Genomic DNA, 19,052 nt, shown 5'->3' with positions numbered 1-19,052 from the left:
TAAACAGATATTGTATGCTTTGGAAACATGATCGGGGAAGGAGACTGAAGGTCCGAGAAGTCTCCCTTGAGCAAGTGAGGTCTGAGTTGGGACTTAAGGGATGAATGTGAGTTAGCCATTGAAGGAGGAAGGGGAGGCTTTACTGTGCTCCAATCTTACCTTGCACTTTCCCTCTCCAGGCCTTTGATGGCTCAATTCCCTCCCCACTAGAATGCTCTTTATTTCTGCTTATTGAAATGCTATATGCTTTTCAGGCCCAGCTAAAATGTCTGCTCCTCAATAAAGCCTTCCCTGAATGCTCCAGCTGAAGGCAGTTTCCCATTTCTACCCCTCCCCCAGCACTTAGTTTTCATTTTCCTTGGATACTTCTCACTTTCTGCTGTATTTTTTGGTTATTTATAAACACAGCATATCTTTTTCTACTAAATCTTAAACTTTTTAAGAACAGAGTCTATTTCTCATTCATCTTTGAGTTCCCAAAGGATAGCACATTCCTTAGATTTAGAAGTCCTAGAACAAATGTTTGTAGCATAAATTAATGCCTATTTGACATCCCTTTTCAAATATGTTGTAATTCAAATGAAGCTATTGTTGCAAGCTGTGCCTTTGAGGCTGAACTTGCTCTTTGGTTAAACCAGAATGCCACAGTCATGGTCCCCATGACTGATTAGTGTTCACCACAATAACTGCAACAACCCTAACAAACAGGCCACTGTTCTTGACTGACAGGCGTTTGGCAACAACTACCAGTTCTTCAGTGAACACTGAAATGAATTGAGGAAGGACTGTCTGAATTGAGAGTCCCTAGGCCAGTAGGCTCTATTTATTCTTTGCAGTTGGGCTGCAAGAGCTGGTCACCCAGGCTTTGGCCTGATGTGAGACATGACTGCACTGGGTGGCAGTGAGGCTGTGAGACTTTCCAGGGTGACAGGAACATTAATGATTGTAACAAAATAATCAAAGATCAATATCAGTGGAAAGCACTGTAATTTGAGGCAGTGTGATAACAAGGGAAAGGGAGCTTTGAACTTAGACCTGGGTATGGATCCTAATAGGCTATGTTATCTCACCCACGTCCCTTCTTTAAGTCTCAAGATTTCATTAAAAAAAAAAAATCTGTAAAACAGTTGTGAAAATCAAAGATACTGTCTTTACACAATGCTCATGTTCTATTAAAATGTGTTTATTCATCTCTCTTACCCAACATATTTTCTTCTCTGAGGGCAGGGACTTATTTATGCCCCATTTCTGCAAAATCGAGCAAAGTGCTTAGCACACAGTAGTAGACACTGACAAGTACTTTTTTTTTTTTTGAGACAGGGTCTCGCTGTGTCATCCAGGCTGGAGTGCAGCAGTACAATCATGACTCACTGCAACTTCCACTTCCAGGACTCAGGTGATTCTACTACCTCAGCCTCCCGTGTAGCTGGGACCACAGGCGTGCATCACCATGCCTGGCTAATTTTTTTTATTTTTTGTAGAGGCAGGCTTTCACTATATTGTGCAGGCCAGTCTTGAACTCTTGAGCTCAAGGGATCCGCCCACCTCAGCGCCCAAAGTGCTGGGGCTACAGGCGTGAGCCACCAGGCCAACCACAGATACTTTTTAAACAAATTGTAGCAGGAGGAGCCTCAGACAAAACTCCTCAGACACCGAGTTAAAGAAGGAAGGGGTTTATTCGGCCGGGAGCATCGGCAAGCCTCCTGTCTCAAGAGCCGAGCTCTTCAGGTGCTCAACTTCTGTGCTTTTAAGGGCTCACAACTCTAAGGGGGTCCACGTGAGAGGGTCATGATTGATTGAGCAAGCTAGGGAGTACGTGACAGGGGCTGCAAGCACCGGTGGTCAGAGCGAAACAGAACAGAACTGAAGATTTCACAATGTCTTTCCATACAATGTCTGGAATCTATAGATAACATCAGTTGCTAGGTCACTGGTCGAATTTTAACTACCAGGCTTAGGTCAGGCAGGCCCAGGCCTGGTTTCAGGTCTAGTTCCTCGGCGCTGGGCTACCTGCCTTTAGTTTCGCTTCTCTTTCGTTTCTGAGTATAAAACAATATGAGAGGGTCTCTCTCTTCCCTCAAAATGGACAACAACAATAATAGCTATCATTTATGGAATACTTACTCATGTCAGATATTGTTGTAAATAGTAATTCACTTAATCCTCCAACAACCTTAGAAAGGAGCTAACTCAATTTCACAGAAAACTGAACTTTTTTTTTTTTTTTTTGAGACAGGGTCTCACTCTGTCACCAGGCTGGAGTGCAGTGGCGCGATCTCAGCTCACTGCAACCTCCTCCTCCTGCGTTCAAGCGATTCTCCTGCCTCAGCCTCCCAAGTAGCTGGGACTACAGGTGCATGCCACCATGCCCAGTTAATTTTTGTATTTTTAGTAGAGACGGTGTTTCACCAGGTTGGCCAGGATGATCTCAATCTCTTGACATTGTGATCCACCCGCCTCGGCCTCCCAAAGTGCTGGGATTACAGGCATGAGCCACTGCACCTGGCCAACTTTTTGTTTTTAGAATATAAAAGTCTTGATACAACTGATTTTGAAGTAGTCTGGTGAGATTCACTCTATTCAATTAAAAAAATGTAAAATATCTTATACAATATGAAAAAGAAAAAGTATGGTGGAGGGAGAAAGAAGAAATAAATTTAAGAGTGGGAGAAAAAAAGTAGGAAGAATAGAGACAGACGTGGAAAATGAAGAAAGAGAAAAGTAAATTTTGAGTGGAGTTAAAACTGTTTAATCATAAGATACTGTGTGCATTATCACTGCCCTTTAAAAATCGTAATTTGAGGCCGGGCACGGTGACTCACGCCTGTAATCCCAGCACTTTGGGAGGCCGAGGCAGGTGGATCACGAAGTCAGGAGATCAAGACCATCCTGGCTAACACGGTGAAACCCCGTCTCTACTAAAAACACAAAAAATTAGCCGGACGTGGTGGTGGGCGCCTGTAGTCCCAGCTACTTCGGAGGCTGAGGCAGGAGAATGGCGTGAACCCGGGAGGCGGAGCTTGCAGTGGGCCAAGATGGCGCCACTGTACTCCAGCCTGGGCGACAGAGGGAGACGCCGTCTCAAAAGTAAAATAAAATAAAATAAAAATTGGAATTTGCCACCGGGTGTGGTGGCTCACGCCTGTAATCCCAGCACTTTGGAAGGCCGAGGTGGGCGGATCACGAGGTCAGGAGTTCAAGACCAGCCTGGCCAACATACTGAAACCCCATCTCTACTAAAAATACAAAACTTAGCCGGGCACAATGGCGCGTGCCTGTAGTTCCAGCTACTCGGGAGGAGAGGCAGGAGAATTGCTTGAACCCAGGAAGCGGAGGTTGCAGTGAGCCGTGATTGCACCACTGCACTCCAGCTTGGGCAACAGAGTGAGACTTTGTCTCAAAAAAAAAAAAAAAAATTGTAATTTGCCAGTTCATCACTTCTCCTGGTTTTTCAGCTTTTGATTTCATCCTTAAATTTTTTTTTCTGTTTTATGAGACATAGTCTTGCTCTGTCTCCCAGGCTGGAGTGCAGTGGCATGATCTCGGCTTAATGCAACCTCTGCCTCCCCGGTTCAAGTGATAATCCTGCCTCAGCATCCTGAGTAGCTGGGATTACAGACACACACCACTAAGCCCAGCTAATTGTTGTATTTTTAGTAGAGACAGGGTTTCACCATATTGCCAGGCTGGTCTCCAACTCCTGACCCCAAGTGATCCACCCGTCTCGGTCTCCCAAAGTGCTGGGATTACAGGTGTGAACCACCATGCTCAACTTTTAAATTTTATTTATTTATTTTTATTTTTTTATTTTTTGAGAAGGAGTCCCACTCTGTTGTCCAGGCTGGAGTACAGTGGCGCAATCTTGGCTCACTGCAACCTTCACCTCCCAGTCTGAAGCGATTCTCCTGCCTCAGGCACCTGAGTAGCTGGGATTGGAGGCGCACGCCTCCACGCCCGGCTAATTTTTGTGTTTTTAGTTTTGTGTTTTTAGACGAGGTTTCACCGTGTTGGCCAGGCTGGTCTTGAACTCCTGACCTCAGGTGATCCACCCACCTTGGCCTCCCAAAGTGCTGGGATTACAGGCGTGAGCCATTGCACCCAGGCTTAACTTTTTTTTTTTTTTTTTTTGAGGTGGGGTCCTGCTCTGTTGCCCAGGCTGGAGTGCAATGGCACAATCTTGGCTCACTGCAGTATCTGTCTCCCGGGTTCAAGTGATTCTTTCACCTCAGCTTCCTGAGTAGCTGGGATTACAGGCATCTGCCACCATTCCTGGCTAATTTTTTTTGAATTTTTAGTAGACACAGGGTTTCACTATGCTGGCCAGGCTGGTCTCAAACTCCCGACCTCAGGTGATCCTCCTACCTCGGCCTCCCAAAGTGTTGGGATTACAGCGTGAGCCCCCGCGGCCGGCTGATTAACTTTTATTCTAACCTCTGAGAATGACAAAAGAGGAAAGACTTGTCTTTCAGAGTATGACAAAAATTGGAGAGGTTTTCATCTAGTTAAAAAAAATGGGGAGAAAAAATTATCTCTAAAAAGTGAGTGGCATGAGCAAAAATGAGAAAGCAAAGACTGTAACTGAAGAACATAGTCTTTACAGACAAAGTTTAAAGCCCATATAGGGAACAGTGGAAAATACTATTGGAAGGCCTTGAATAGCAGGCTAAGGACTTAGGCCTTATTCAGTAGGCAGTGGTTGCTGTCAAAGGAAACACCAGTGTGGTATGGGGGAAAATTTTCTAGTCCTTATTTCAGAAGGCGGGAATTATTGTGCCATTGTAATACTTTGCAGTCCTTACCCTAAACCTCTGTTTATTTCTAAAACAGGGGTAATCAGGCAGTTGTGAGGGTTAAATAAGATCATATAACAAGGTGTGTTTGCTTTGAAAATGTCAAAATGTTATAAAAATGTAAGTTTTCATTGTTGTGAGGACATAATTGATACTTAAAGAATATTGATATAGCAAAATTACTACGGTGATGGCTGTAGGATTAAAAGAGGGGCATTTTTTTTTCTTTTCTTTGTTTTTTTTTTGAGACAGAGTTTCACTCTGTTGCCCAGGCTAGAGTGCTCTGGCAGGATCTCAGCTCACCGCAACCTCTGCCTTCCCAGTTCAAGCGATTCTCCTGCCTCAGCCTCCCAAGTAGCTGGGATTACAGGCATGTGCCACCATGCCCAGCTACTTTTGTATTTTTAGTAGAGACGGGGTTTCTCCATGTTGGTCAGGCTGGTCTTGAACTCCCGACCTCAGGTGATCCGCCCACCTCGGCCTCCCAAAGTGCTGGAATTATAGGCGTGAGCAACCACGCCTGGCCAAAGAGGGGCAGTTATTATTATTATTATTATTTGAAATGGAGTCTCGCTCTGTCGCCCAGCCTGGAGTGCAGTGGTGCTATCTCAGCTCACTGCAACCTCCGCCTCCCGGGTTCAAGCTATTCTCCTGCCTCTGCCTTCCGAGTAGCTGGGATTACAGGCGCACGCCACCATGCCAGGCTAGTTTCTCTATTTTTTTTTTTTTAGTAGAGACGGGGTTTCACCATGTGGTCAGGGTGGTCTTGAATTCCTGACCTCAGGTAATCTGCCTGCCTCGGCCTCCCAAAGTGCTGGGATTACAGGCGTGAGCTGCGCCCGGCCAGCTGCTGCTGTTTTAGACAATGGTTGATGAAGGGTTTGAAGGCCTAAACAATAGAGCTTTTGTTGTGTTTTGTTTTTGAGTGGTCCTGAACAGTTCTTTTAGGCAGGGGAATTTGTCTGTGTGTGAATGTGCAAACATATATATAATCTGAGTGGCTGCCTGGCCTTGTCCTAGGTTTTGTCCCGTATGCATGCCGTCTTTTTTTTTTTTTCTTTCTGCATGTATGTATATTTTCTTAAGGCGTCTGTCCTGCACTAGACTTTGGCTTGCCTTTCCAGGCCAGCTTCCAGAGGATGCTTTGGCAGTTTTCCCTCTGGGTAACCAAGCAGGCTGCAGCCAGCAGATGGCACTGCAGCAGAAAGGGGCAGAGTCCCTTTAGGCCCTTGACAAACAGGGCGGATTAGTAACCTTGTAATTTTTTTTTTTTTTTTTTGAGACAGAGTCTGGCTCTGTCCCCCAGGCTGGAGTGCAGTGGCACAATCTCGGCTCACTGCAAGCTCCGCCTCCCGGGTTCACGCCATTCTCCTGCCTCAGCCTCTCCGAGTAGCTGGGACTACAGGCGCCCGCCACCACGCCTGGCTAATTTTTTTGTATTTTTAGTAGAGACGGGGTTTCACCGTGGTCTCGATCTCCTGACCTCGTGATTCACCCGCCTCGGCCTCCCAAAGTGCTGGGATTACAAGCGTGAGCCACCGCGCCCGGCCCTAGTAACCTTGTAATTTAACCCTCCAGTTAGCCTTGGAGGACTCGGTGTCGCACTTCCGCCCGAACTCTAATAAAGCGGGCCGAGGTGTGTGCAATTAAGGCTTTCAGTATGCAAATCTGAATCTGTACTTTTGTCTCCTCCACCCCACTCCCATCATTAGACTGGCAACGTCTTTTGTCACGTTGTCAAAGTGTCCTCAGGGGAGCGGTATCTAGATATCGCCCATTTCTGGTTAAAGTGGCTGAAGTGATCCCAGCATTAATTAAATGCAGGAGAATCGAGATTCTCCTGATAGTTTAAGGAAAAGAAAAATTCATACAAGCAAACGGGCAACCATTTGAATGTTTTCCGACGTGGTACTTTAAGATCTGAAATATGCGACTTGTTTTTTTTGTTGTTGTTGTTGTTTTTTTTTTTTTTTGAGACGGAGTTTCCGCTCTTGTTGCCCAGGCTGGAGTGCAATGGCGCGATCTTGGCTCACCGCAACCTCCGCCTCCCAGGTTCAAGCGATTCTCCTGCCTCAGCCTCCCGAGTAGCTGGGATTACATTATAGGCATGAGCCACCATGCCTGGCTAATGTTGTATTTGTAGTAGAGAAGGGGTTTCTCCATGTTGGTCAGGCTGGTCTCGAACTACGATCTCAGGTGGATCCGCCTGCCTCGGCCTCCTAAAGTGCTGAGATTACAGGCATGAGCCACCGCGCCCGGCTAATTTTGTATTTTTAGTAGAGACGGGGTTTCTCCTTGTTGGTCAGGCTGGTCTCGAACTCCGACCTCAGGTGATCCGCCTGGCTCGGCCTCCCAAAGTGCTGGGATTACAGGCGTGAGCGACCGCGCCCGGCCGCGACTTGTTTTTGTTATAAGGTTCCTCGTTTCATTTGGAACGTTCAGACACAGTCTGACTTGATTTCCATCCGGAGTAAGGAAGAGCCGCTCAAGGGCAGTCACGGAGGCCGCAGGTGCGGCTTCTTCACGCGCGGTGCTGGAGTTCTCTCAAATGGAAGCCCAGGACGATGAAAACCTTATAGGTGGGCTGCTGCTTACACACAACAGCCGCCACGGCGTAAAATAAACTACAAAACTACAAGCCTTTACCTTTTCAAACACACCGACGAGGGCCAGCCCCAGCCCTACACCCCCAGGGGCACGCAGAAAAGACTTAGTTACCACGGCCAAGTACGAAGCCTCCGGGAGAGCGTTCTTCTTATCCTACGTAAACACGCAGTTTCCCGAGCTCGACAATCGGCTAGCCACTCCTGATAGCGTTCGGCGCTCGCCTCTCGGCCCTTGCTCCTGCGTACTACGGCTTCTTCCAGTCGCCTCAGCCCGGATCGGGAAGTGTCAAGCGGGCGCCGGGTTCCCCCACCTCCGCCGCTATCACCACTGAACCCGGACCCCCTGCCCAGGTCCAGGGCCAGCCGCCATGACGAACGGTGAGAACCGATGCCCTGAGCGGAGGGTGGGAGTGAAGGACGAAGGGAAAACGTGGCGGGCGGGGCCGGGACTGACGTGGCCGTTCTTCCCGCCCCCTCCCAGCCCGGCCCCCCTTGGCCTCTCGACGCCCCTAACTTCTGTACCCCTATACTCCTCCATGGGTTCCCCATTCCCATATTCATCTAGGACCCCGAGTACCTCTTATGCTCACACCTCGAGTTATCTATCTCTATGCTTTGCTTTCCCTTTTCTTTTTCTTAGTTCTTTCCGGCCCTTGGAGAGGTCAGTCCCAGAGGTACTACTGCTATTTAGACCCAGGGAAGAGAGAGGCTCCTCCTGCCAGTCCCCTACGTTCTCATACTTTCGGACCGTAGTTTTGTTGAGAGGGCCAATAAATCACCTAGAATATCAAGTCCCACACTTTTGGGGGTGCTGGTGAATGTAGACCCCACAAAAGCTTCTTGTTATGGAAAAATGCCGGAAGAATTTCTGATTTTAAAGTCCTGGCGGGGTGATCCCACGTGGAGACCCTGACTAGTGTTGCAAGGGGTGGATTTAGACACTGCCTCTTCTAGATGATGAGGCAGTTTATCTGACCTAATTTTCCAGGCCTCTTCAAACACTTTATGAATTCTGAATTCCAGAGGAGGACAGGAAGGAGGGCCTTCATGATTTTTAGTGTCAACCTTACAGGAAAGGAGAAGAGAAAGCCTTTTAGGCATTACGATGATTTGAGGGTCTCCGGAAAGCATTTCTCAAAAGTACTTTGTCCATAGACCTGGCACTGAAGACTCGAATTTAACCTCCTTGTGAATTTTGGCATTGTCTGCAGAAACTTATGAGAGAAAAGGGGTAGCACGTAAAGGTATAGTTCCTCAGAAAACCTTAGCGTATGTATTAATTTACTGGACCTTTTCTTAGTGACACCGTAGCTGTGAGACAGTTTTACTGGAGGAAGAGAGGTAGATAGTGTGATCTAGAACTGGCAGACACTGGTTATATATAATATTCATTTGGAGCTTCCTGGGAAGTCAGAGGTCTCAGGATACTAGGCATAGTAAGAAAAGGGAATTTACCCAGAGGAAGACAGAATCTGAACCAGGAAGTAAGACAGCAGTTTGACACGGTAATTGCTGAATAAATTTTAGTCATTCTTCCCCCATTTTGTGGTCCAGTATCTTCTTGTTTTTTGCAATTAGGTGATTCATTGTGCTTACCTGTACAAGAAATAAGCTTGGGAAACATGAAAAATACAACAGACAAACCAACCAACCAACTCAGTGACAACAAAACAGGTCTACCCTGGAGTCATACTCTAATTTTTTCTATTTTCCTCCCTTTCTGATCCTTTATCCCACTTTCTTTTTCTTTCTCTTCCTTCTCCTTCTTCGTCAAATAGAGGATTGAGTTATTATCACTGATCCATATAAAGTCCCTCTCTCATTTATTTTAATTCCCACTCCCCATTTCTATTCCCCGTCTTCCCATGTGCAACCTTCCTAATATGTTTGATACGCATCTTTTTGTTTGTATGTATTTTTAGAAAATGTTTATTGTTTTTGTGTGCAAAAATTAATAAAAAAAATTGAAAAAAAGAAGAAATAAGCTTGGTTTATGTATTTAAGAAACAGAGCTAAGAAGTTAAAGCTTTAAATGTTGAAGCCTTAGATACTTTTTCTTTGTTTTAGAAAAATCTGTTATTATTCTGGCAGAAATTCGCTTTGTTAGAGTATCATGCATAAAGTGTAAGTAATGATAGGAAAATTGTAGTCATGTGGATTCTTACTCTTGCAATTTTCATTAAGCTTTACTTTTTGCCTTAACATATTCTTCACCAACAGTTGCACATCTGACAGATTTGGCTATATATCTAGCTCTCCTTTATCATATGAGTGATTTATAACAAGAACATGTTAAATTCTCTGTGCTGAGTCTCTAAGGATTCATATGTCTCAATCTATTGCCAACACTAGTCATTCCTGGGATGCTAATTTCTGCCCAGGATTTCTACTTCTTGAAAGGTGAGGGGAAGGACCAGTGACATTTTAGTAAAAGGGATGTAAAAAAAAAAATTTTTTTTTTGAGTTGGGGTCTCACTCTGTTGCTCAGGCTACAGTGCAGTGGCACAATCGTAGTTCATTGCAGTCTCGAACTCCTGGGCTCAATCTATCCTCCTTCCTCCTACAAGCAATTTTTGGGAACAGTGAAATAATCTTGTTAGTCCTAGGATCCTGGCTCCCTCTTGTCAAGTGTTGGTACTGCCTGTTGGGGTTATTATTTTGTTATTATGTCACACACTATCTTCCTTAGAGTTCTCAGGCGGGATCACAGGTCCCACGCTAGATCAGTACCTAAGGTTTTCTTTTCTTCTTTATTTAACAGTGTACTCCTTGGATGGGATTCTGGTGTTTGGTTTGCTCTTTGTTTGCACCTGTGCCTACTTCAAGAAAGTACCTCGTCTCAAAACCTGGCTGCTATCAGAGAAGAAGGGTGTTTGGGGTGTGTTTTACAAAGGTGAGGCCATGTCTGGACAGGGAGAAGAGACTGCCATCTCTGGACAGTGTGGAGCTACAAAGTAGGGAGTACAGTGAGCTGGGATTGTATTTGGTTTCATTTTTGAAAAAAATCCCTCAGATTGGGTCTGAGAGTCTGGAAAATTAATCGTTCTCCAAAGTTGAGGGAAGAGGTATAAGTTAAAATTTGCTGGGTGTGGTGGCTCATGCCTATAATCCCAGCACTTGGGGGGCCAAGGCAGGAGGATTGCTTGTGTCCAGGAGTTGTAGATCAGCCTGGGCAACACAGTGAGACCCCATTTCTACAAAATATTCAAAAATTAGCCAGGTATGGTGGCACGTGCCTGTAGTCCTAGCTACTCAGGAGACCGAGGTGGGAGGATTGCTTGAGCCTAGGAGGTTGAGGCTGCAGTGAGCCATGGTGGAGCCACTGCACTCCAGCCCAGGTGACAGGGTGAGACCCTGTCTCAAAAAAAAAAACTTTATTTAAAAACATAATTGTCTATTTTAGCATCCAGATGATTTTTGTATTCTCCGTGGAGTAAAAGTATACACATCAAATCATTTTAGGCTGGGGTAGAATTCCTCCCTTCAGTGGGAAAAAGATTTTTCTACGGAAAATTTTTCTTGATTTTCTGTAAATGGTACATTGGAGTCTATTTTAAGGTTTGATTTAATTAACTCAGATGCTTTTTTTACTTTTTATTTGAGGCACATTCATTTGGGATCCTATCTACCTAAATTTTTTTTTGAAAAAGGACAAAATATAAACAAGCAGTATATTTACCTAGACCCTAAAGCATAAGGATAGCATTTAGAAACATCCCAGAGGCTGGGCGCGGTGGCTCATGCCTGTAATCCCAACATTTTGGGAGGCCGAGGAGGGCAGATCGCCCAAGGTCAGGAGTTCGAGACCAGCCTGGCCAACATGGTGAAACCCTGTCTCTACTAAAAATACAAAAATTAGCCAGGGAACCGGGCACGGTGGCTCACGCCTGTAATTCCAGCACTTTAGGAGGCCAAGGCGGGTGGATCACCTGAGGTCAAGAGCTCAAGACCAGCCTGGCCAAGATGGTGAAACCCCATCTCTACTAAAAATACAAAAATTGGCCCGGTGCGGTGGCTCACGCTTGTAATCCCAGCACTTTGGGAGGCCGAGGCGGGCGGATCACGAGGTCAGGAGATCAAGACCACGGTGAAACCCCGTCTCTACTAAAAATACAAAAAAAAAAAAAAATTAGCCGGGCGTGGTGGCGGGCGCCTGTAGTCCCAGCTACTCGGAGAGGCTGAGGCAGGAGAATGGCGTGAACTCAGGAAGCGGAGCTTGCAGTGAGCTGAGATCGCGCCACTGCACTCCAGCCTGGGCGACAGAGCGAGATTCTGTCTCAAAAAAAAAAAAAAAAAAAAATACAAAAATTAGCTGGGCATGGTGGCAGGCGCCTGTAATCTCAGCTACTCAAGAGGCTGAGGCAGGAGAGTTGCTTGAACCCGGGCGGCAGAGGTTGCAGTGAGCTGAGATCATGCCACTGCACTCCAGCCTGGGCGACAGAGTGAAACTGCCTCAAAAAATAAAATAAAAACATCCCAGGTCCTTGAGAGCATTGATATGTCTGTCTGTGACTAGAGACTTCAAAATATCACCTTGAAAGTGAGGACTTCTGTGAAGGGCAGTGTGTGATTTCTTCTCTCTTTTGCCTGCTAGCCGCTGTGATTGGAACCAGGCTGCATGCTGCTGTGGCAATTGCTTGTGTTGTAATGGCCTTTTACGTCCTGTTTATAAAATGAATTCCAAAGTACCCAAGTCTTCAACTGCCAACCAAGGGAATGGGGATGAAGAACCTGTTGGAGACCTGAACCCAATGTAGGAGAGTTCAGCTGAAATCATCAGTCCCCAGGATGACACCACAGCGTCTGCCCCTGCTATATGTGGGGAAAACTCATGATCATGAACATTATGCTTCAGGGGAACTACAGAAAGCCAGCTTCCTTTGATCTGTGTGTAAATCAGTCCTTGGCAGAGTGCATATAATGTCCAGATAAATTACACCCCTCGGTGATAAGATTACATACCTCCTTCATAAAAACCTGTCATCCTGTTTTGTTCTTCAGCTCCTCATCAGGATCTTTTCAAACTGAGGCTCATTAGGGAAGGAACTAGGCTGTGTTCAGACCTCTTTTGAAGAGAGAGAATTTTCAAGACTTCTTTTCACTCTTTGATTTGGATCTGGCAAATTGGGGAGGGGATGCTGGGTGGGAAACAGTTATGAAATGCCAAGAAATTCTTTGGCTTTAGAAATTTATCTTTCACGTACCCATCTGGGAACATAAAAGAGAAGCATAGCGCTCATTGCAGAAAGAGAACAGATGAAGTAGCTGTGTTATGTGCTGGTATCTTGAGAGTTTTGCCAAGAAAATCTGGGCCTACATAAAATTTGAGAATTATCTGTGTGATGAGACCAGAAAGCAGTGGCTTAGACAAGAAAAAATTTTTCTGTTCACCAGTATCCTCAAATGGAGACTTCACTTGATCAGATGGTATATGAAAAATGAATCAACTGTTGCTATTTCATAAAACCTTTTTATATTTTCTAAATTTAGTGCTAAATACTGTTACTCAGTTTTAAATGCCACGACTAGGGGAAAAAGAAACTATTGAAGAAATAATTGTTCAGTATATTTGCAGTTGGGGTAGAAGAAAGAAATCTAGTATATTGATTCATGTACTAGTAAATTCATCTAGTATAAGAACTTGTGATGTTAGATTGAAGTTTTGTCATGTTATAAAAGACAACAAACATTTTCTGTTTAAGTCTGAGTGTTATGGCAATTTTTAGTTGATTACTTGTCTTTTTTTTTTTTTTTTTTTTTTTGAGGCGGAGTCTCGCTCTGCCGCCCAGGCTGGAGTGCAGTGGCGCGATCTCGGCTCACTGCAAGCTCCGCCTCCCGGGTTCACGCCATTCTCCTGCCTCAGCCTCTCCGAGTAGCTGGGACTACAGGCGCCCGCCACCACGCCCGGCTGATTTTTTTATATTTTTAGTAGAGACAGGGTTTCACCGTGGTCTCGATCTCCTGACCTCGTGATCCGCCCGCCTCGGCCTCCCAAAGTGCTGGGATTACAAGCGTGAGCCACCGCGCCCGGCCGATTACTTATTTTTCTTAGCCAACTTTTAATTTTCTTCTTATTGCATTGCTCTTTAGTTGTCTCTGGAAATTCTGTTTACTTTAAGGACATGAGAAATTCAAATGAGAGAAGTTGCTGATACTCATCAGTGTGTTCGGACAGTTCATAGGATCCACAAATCAAATGAGGTTGTTTCCTGAAGTAGAAGAAAATAGAGCTTTGCAATTGATACTGAAGTACTTTGCCATGGAGTTAGTAACTCCTGAGCAGACCATTTTAGATGGCTCAGCATTTGGCAGGAAGACTTCTCCATTCCCTCCTTACATCTACGGAAGGATCAGCTGTTGGATGTCTAGAACTTCTCTATTAAAAAAAAAGAGTAGGTCTAAAATTAAATTATTGTAAGCAAGCATAGACATGGGTCTTCCAGTTGAATTGTCCATTACCGTAAAACTTAGTGGTGGACAAGTTAGCTGTGGTTGATTCCTGTGTGGCAGTAAATTGTCTTCTGTCTGCTTACTCCAAATAATAAAAGCTGCTAGGAAGTTTAGATTTTGAAATAGGCAGTTTAATGCTTTGAGGGTTTCTAGAAATACAGAAAATCAGCAAGTAAACACTACATGTCTAATCATCTCAGAGTTGTGGCTGTTATCTCTTCAGGAATTGGTCCACAGGGTAAATTTCAACAATTCATATGTTTTCCATTGTCATTTCTGAGGACCTTTGAGATGAGAGAAAGGAAATCTAGTGGAATAGGAAAGAGAGTTACACCTTGTGGGTGTGAGTTTGGGACCTGTTGGCTGAAGGGAATGTCACTCCCTGGAAACAGGTTCAGCATGTTTGCACTTGTTATTTTGTAGCTTTAATGATTTTTGTTTTCTAATAGGGCAGATGTCTCTAAGCTTGTTGTTTAGAGCTTCTTCATATTTTAAACTAGTTCCATTCCACAGTTCTAGTTCAAACCAGTTTTTACAGCCTCCTGGGTGGGTCGTCTTGACCTAAACTCTTTTGTTGTTACATTTTGAGATGTTTTCATACCAGAATGTACCAAAAAGTGCACAAGGTAAAGGTAATTTACATTGTTTCATTTCTTGACTTTCCCTAAGCAGATAAGCAGAAACTTGTTTAACTCATTACTTTGTTTGACGTGTCTTACATATTTTTGACTAAAAGTTATAGGATGTTATTCCTCTGGGGGAATCTTTTACAGGCGGAGGAATGGGGATAGCAGTATTGCCTCAGATTCAAACTGGCATCACCATAAACCCTGTAGGCCAGGGTGGAATGAAATCAGCTCCTTTTTGTAGTTGAAATACAATTTTTTATTCACCATTGTCTGCACAAATCCTTGAAAATAAACCTTTTTTTCCCTACAATCTTTGTCAATTTATTTGTCACATGCTGAATTTATTGAAGTTTGTTCAATACCCCCCTGGGTTTAGCTCATAGCCTACCTTTTTAGTTCACATTAGTGAATACCATCATTCCTGTTATCCCATTGTGAGAGCATTGAATGTATTATATAGTTAAGAATCTATGGGCCGGGCGCGGTGGCTCACGCCTGTAATCCCAGCACTTTGGGAGGCCAAGGCGGGTGGATCACAAGGTCAGGAGATCAAGACCATCCTGGCTAACGTGGTGAAACCCCGTCTCTACTAAAAATACAAAAAATTAGCCGGGCGTAGTGGCGGGGCCTGAGGCAGGAGAATAGCGTGAACCCGGGAGGCCGAGCTTGCAGTGAGCAGATATCATGCCACTGCACTCCAGCCTGGGTGACAGAGCAAGACTCCGTCAAAAAATCTATGATGGCCTAGCTTTCTCCTTTAGGGCAGCTGAGATAGATATACCTAGAGATATCTGTAAGTAGCTATATATATATGTATATATGATATGCTGAGATATATGTAACTAAATATAAATGCATGTAGTAAGTTTTCATATATATACGAATAAGATATTCATATATATGTGAATGAATAAGTATTGAGGTGTATGAAATAAGGTAGATAGCACCCCCAATACATTTCACCTACTATTGCTATTAAAATACAAGTATCATCTGCTCTGAACAGTCATAAACATCTGCATTCAAATGAAGTTAACAAGTTAACCAGCCAGACACCTAGGAAATCAACCAGGCTGGGTGCGGTGGTTCAGGTCTTTAATCCCAGCACTTTGGGAGGCCGAAGTGGGTAGATCACTTGAGGTTAGGTGTTCGAGACCAGTCCGGCCAACATGGTGAAACTCTGTCTCTACTAAAAATACAAAAAAAGAATGTGTCACTGTACTCCAGCCTAGGTGACAGAGCGAGACTCCGTCTCAAAAAAAAAAAAAAAAATCCTTGAGCCAGTGGGATTCTGGCACATACAATGGGTACTTTTCCCCCTTATTTGTTTATTTCAAGTGCCTGGTGAAACTGGCATAAGTACAAATTAGAACTTAAATCATTTTCTAGTACTCCAAAATTCTTCTGATTTCTACCCCCTCACACCCATTTCATTGAAAAAGGAAAAAGAAGGAATCGAGCCATTAAAATTATGCTTTCTAATGTGAGAGGAGCTAATTCTGCTTATATAACCACTGCTATTTTACACTCTACTCATTCTGGAACTTGGAAGTCAACGTATGTTTTAATAAATATGACCATAAATGAAGGCTCAAAAATTTGGATGCCACAGCATTAAGTTCTGGGCAGACTTAGGGCTCTCTTAAGTGGGGACAGGAATATGCCTTCCTATCTTTACCCATTTCATAGATATCCTTACTTCCTAATACTTAGATTTAAATACAATATTCTTGGCTGTGGGCAGGGGCTTAAGTCTGTAATCCCAGCACTTTGGGAAGCCAAGGCAAGAGGATCGCTTGAGCCCAGGAGTTCAAGACCAGACTGGGCAACGTAGTGAGACCTCTGTCTACAAAATTTTTTTTTAAAAAGTAGCCAGGTGAGGCTGGGCGCGGTGGCTCACGCTTGTAATCCCAGCACTTTGGGAGGCTGAGGCGGGCGGATCACGAGGTCAGGAGATCGAGACCACGGTGAAACCCCGTCTCTACTAAAAATACAAAAAAAAAAAAAAATTAGCCGGGCGTGGTGGTGGGCGCCTGTAGTCCCAGCTACTTGGAGAGGCTGAGGCAGGAGAATGGCGTGAACCTGGGAGGCGGAGCTTGCTGTGAGCCGAGATTGCGCCACTGCACTCCAGCCTGGGTCACAGAGCGAGACTCCGTCTCAAAAAAAAAAAAAAAAAAGAAAAAGTAGCCAGGTGTTACCTGTGGTCCCAGCAACTTGGGAGGCTTAGGTGGGAGGATCAATTGAGCCCAGGAGGTTGAGGCTGCAGTGAGTCGTGATTGTACCACTGCACTCCAGCATGGGCGACAGAGCAAGACCCTGTCTCAAATAAGTAAGTAAATACATACATACGTAGATACATACATACATACATGCATACATATGTACTCTATTCCTCACCTTTCCCTTTGGTGAAATGATGTTTGCCTTCTCCCTAGGGAGAAGGGGCTACTGGGGAAGCTGATGCTCCCCAGGGTAATTAATGACCGGAGATTGCTGTGTTCTTGGAAAAGAAGTCACTCACCTATGAATATCCTGAAGTTGAATCATATTTAAAAACTTAAGGGCTGGGCGCGGTGGCTCATGCCTATAATCCCAGCACTTTGGGAGGCCGAGGCAGGCGGATCACCTGAGGTCGGGGGTTCCAGACCAGCCTGACCAACATGGAGAAACCCTAACTCTACTAAAAATACAAAATTAGCCGGGCGTGGTGGCACATGCCTGTAATCCCAGCTACTTGGGAGGCTGAGGCAGGAGAATTGCTTGAACCCGGGAGACGGAGGTTGCGGTGAACCGAGATCGCACCATGGCACTCCAGCCCAGGCAACAAGAGCGAAACTCCGTCTCAAAAAAAAAAAAAAAAAATTAAGGCCAGGCGCAGTAGCTCACACCTGTAATCCCAGCACTTTGGGAGGCTGAGGCAGGCTGATCACCTGAGGTCAAGAGTTCAAGACCAGCCTGGCCAACACGGTGAAACCCCAAATCTACTAAAAATACAAAAATTAGCCGGGCGTGATGGCGGACGTCTGTAATCCCAGCTACTTGGGAGGCTGAGACAGGAGAATCGCTTGAACCCAGGAGGTGGAGGTTGCAGTGAACCGAGATCGTATCACTGCACTCCAGCCTGAGTGACAGAGCTAGACTAGGTCTATAAAAAAAAAGAAGGAAATTGGGCCGGGCGCAGTGGCTCACGCCTGTGATCCCAGCACTGTGGGAGGCCAAGGTGGGTGGATCACGAGGTCAGCAGTTCGAGATCAGCGTGGCCAACATGGTGAAACCCTATCTCTACTAAAAATACAAAAATTAGCCAGGCATAGTGGCGGACGCCTGTAATCCCAGCTACTCCAGAGGCTGAGGCAGGAGAATTGCTTGAACCCGGAAGGCAGAGGTTGCAGTGAGCCGAGACCCTGCCATTGCACTCCAGCTTGGGCGACAGAGCGAGACTCCATCTCAAAAAAAAGAAAGAAAGAAATTGAAGACAAATTAAAGTCAAGATCACAGAAAAACTAAAGATATGGATATAAATATGTAGTTATACAAAGGTCAAAAGGCTAGGTGCGGTGGCCATCGCCTGTGGTCCCAGCTACTCAGGAGGCTGAGGTGGGAGGATCACTTGATCTAGGAGCAATGAGCCGTGTTCGCGCCACTGCACTCCAGCCTGGGCGACACGGCGAGTACCGGTCTCCAAAAAAACAAAAACAAAAACCCACGATTCTGTAAGGTGGAAATTAGTACCGCCTTTTCCTGGGACCTATGTTCCCCTCCGAGCCACGCGAGGGCAGCAACGTGCGCACTCTGAGGAACACCCCGTTCCTCAGGACTCGTCTGCCTATGCTCGGTGGTTTCTCCCAGAATCCTCCAAGGCGCGGGAGGGGGCAGAGGGCTTAAAAGCCGCGTGGGGAGCGGACTTCCGCTGTTTTAGGGAGCGAGAGTGGCCTGGTCTCTGGGTGTTGTGTGCGGAGCTGTGGTGTCGCGTGCGAGGCGCGTGCGGGCTGAGTGTGAGTGGACGCGTGAGTGTGTGCGCTTGGAGAGTGTTAGGCGAGTGCGTGCGCCCACCCCTGCGCCCCTCCTCCCGCTTACACTTTGATCTTATTTGATCGGATCGTGACCCCAGCCCCGCCGGGCCGACCCGAAATGAAAAGCTCTCCTCCTGCGAAGCCCCCTCGGGGCGCTGTGCAGCGAGGCCCCTTAGGCGGCGGCAACACTGCGGTCCCCGAGGTCCCGGAGCTGGCCTTGCGGGGCCCGGCGCTCAGAGGTGATGAATTGATCAGATAGACGAGGCCGGGCTTGTCCCCGGCCACTGATTATCGAGGCGATTCTGATCTGGGCACGGCCACCGGGCTGCGGGCTGCCAGTGGCGTAGGGGCGAGCACGTGAACGGCCGGCGGCGGGCGGGGATGCTGAGCGCGGTGGCCAAGGGTAAATGAGCCGCCGCCCTTCCCCCTGGAGCTGGAAGGTCGCGGAGGCCTTTTTCGCCGCTGATTTACTTTTCTCCCACTTTCCCATTTCTCCTTGTTTTTCTTTTTTCTTTTGTTCCTTTTTTTTTGAGACAGAGTCTTGGCTCTGTCGCCCAGACTCGA

The 19,052-nt window shown here is 45.9% G+C and overlaps 2 protein-coding genes and 1 non-coding gene across 4 annotated transcripts in view; 2 read left to right on the top strand and 1 right to left on the bottom strand.

The window, feature by feature from the left end:
* The window catches only part of TAF13 (TATA-box binding protein associated factor 13), a 29,138-nt gene extending 21,677 nt beyond the window's left edge, over positions 1–7,461 (bottom strand). Inside the window, exon 1 of the mRNA XM_058439514.1 lies at positions 7,437–7,461. The gene's annotated coding sequence lies outside the window, so the exon portion shown is untranslated. The remainder of the gene's footprint in view (positions 1–7,436) is intronic.
* Positions 7,298–14,785, top strand: TMEM167B (transmembrane protein 167B). Of its 2 annotated transcripts, none has more exons than XM_032155159.2 (3): positions 7,298–7,774; positions 10,158–10,289; positions 11,991–14,785. In XM_032155159.2, the coding sequence occupies exons 1-3, from the start codon at positions 7,765–7,767 to the stop codon at positions 12,071–12,073; spliced, it is 225 nt and encodes a 74-aa protein (XP_032011050.1). In that variant the 5' UTR covers positions 7,298–7,764; the 3' UTR covers positions 12,074–14,785. The 2 variants fall into 2 exon arrangements, with proteins under 2 accessions (XP_032011050.1, XP_032011051.1); XM_032155160.2 differs by having other exon boundaries at positions 10,158–10,350.
* Positions 14,786–18,387: 3,602 nt separating this feature from the next.
* LOC116470120 (small Cajal body-specific RNA 2) lies at positions 18,388–18,799 on the top strand. Its single transcript, XR_004248539.1, has one exon. It is a non-coding gene; the product is annotated as a small Cajal body-specific RNA 2 (non-coding RNA).
* Positions 18,800–19,052: the final 253 nt, after the last annotated feature.

This window comes from Hylobates moloch, unplaced genomic scaffold, assembly GCF_009828535.3.
Source record: "Hylobates moloch isolate HMO894 unplaced genomic scaffold, HMol_V3 SCAFFOLD_5, whole genome shotgun sequence".
Lineage (NCBI taxonomy): Eukaryota > Metazoa > Chordata > Mammalia > Primates > Hylobatidae > Hylobates > Hylobates moloch.
The sequence above is the reverse complement of the archived record's forward strand: the minus strand, read 5'-3'. Positions and strand labels throughout refer to the sequence as shown.

Bases quoted from the DNA above. Each gene is read 5' to 3' on its own strand.
- TMEM167B (XM_032155160.2), top strand. The intron at 10,351-11,990 runs GTAGGGAGTACA...TTTGCCTGCTAG, and splicing joins GGACAGTGTGGAGCTACAAA to CCGCTGTGATTGGAACCAGG.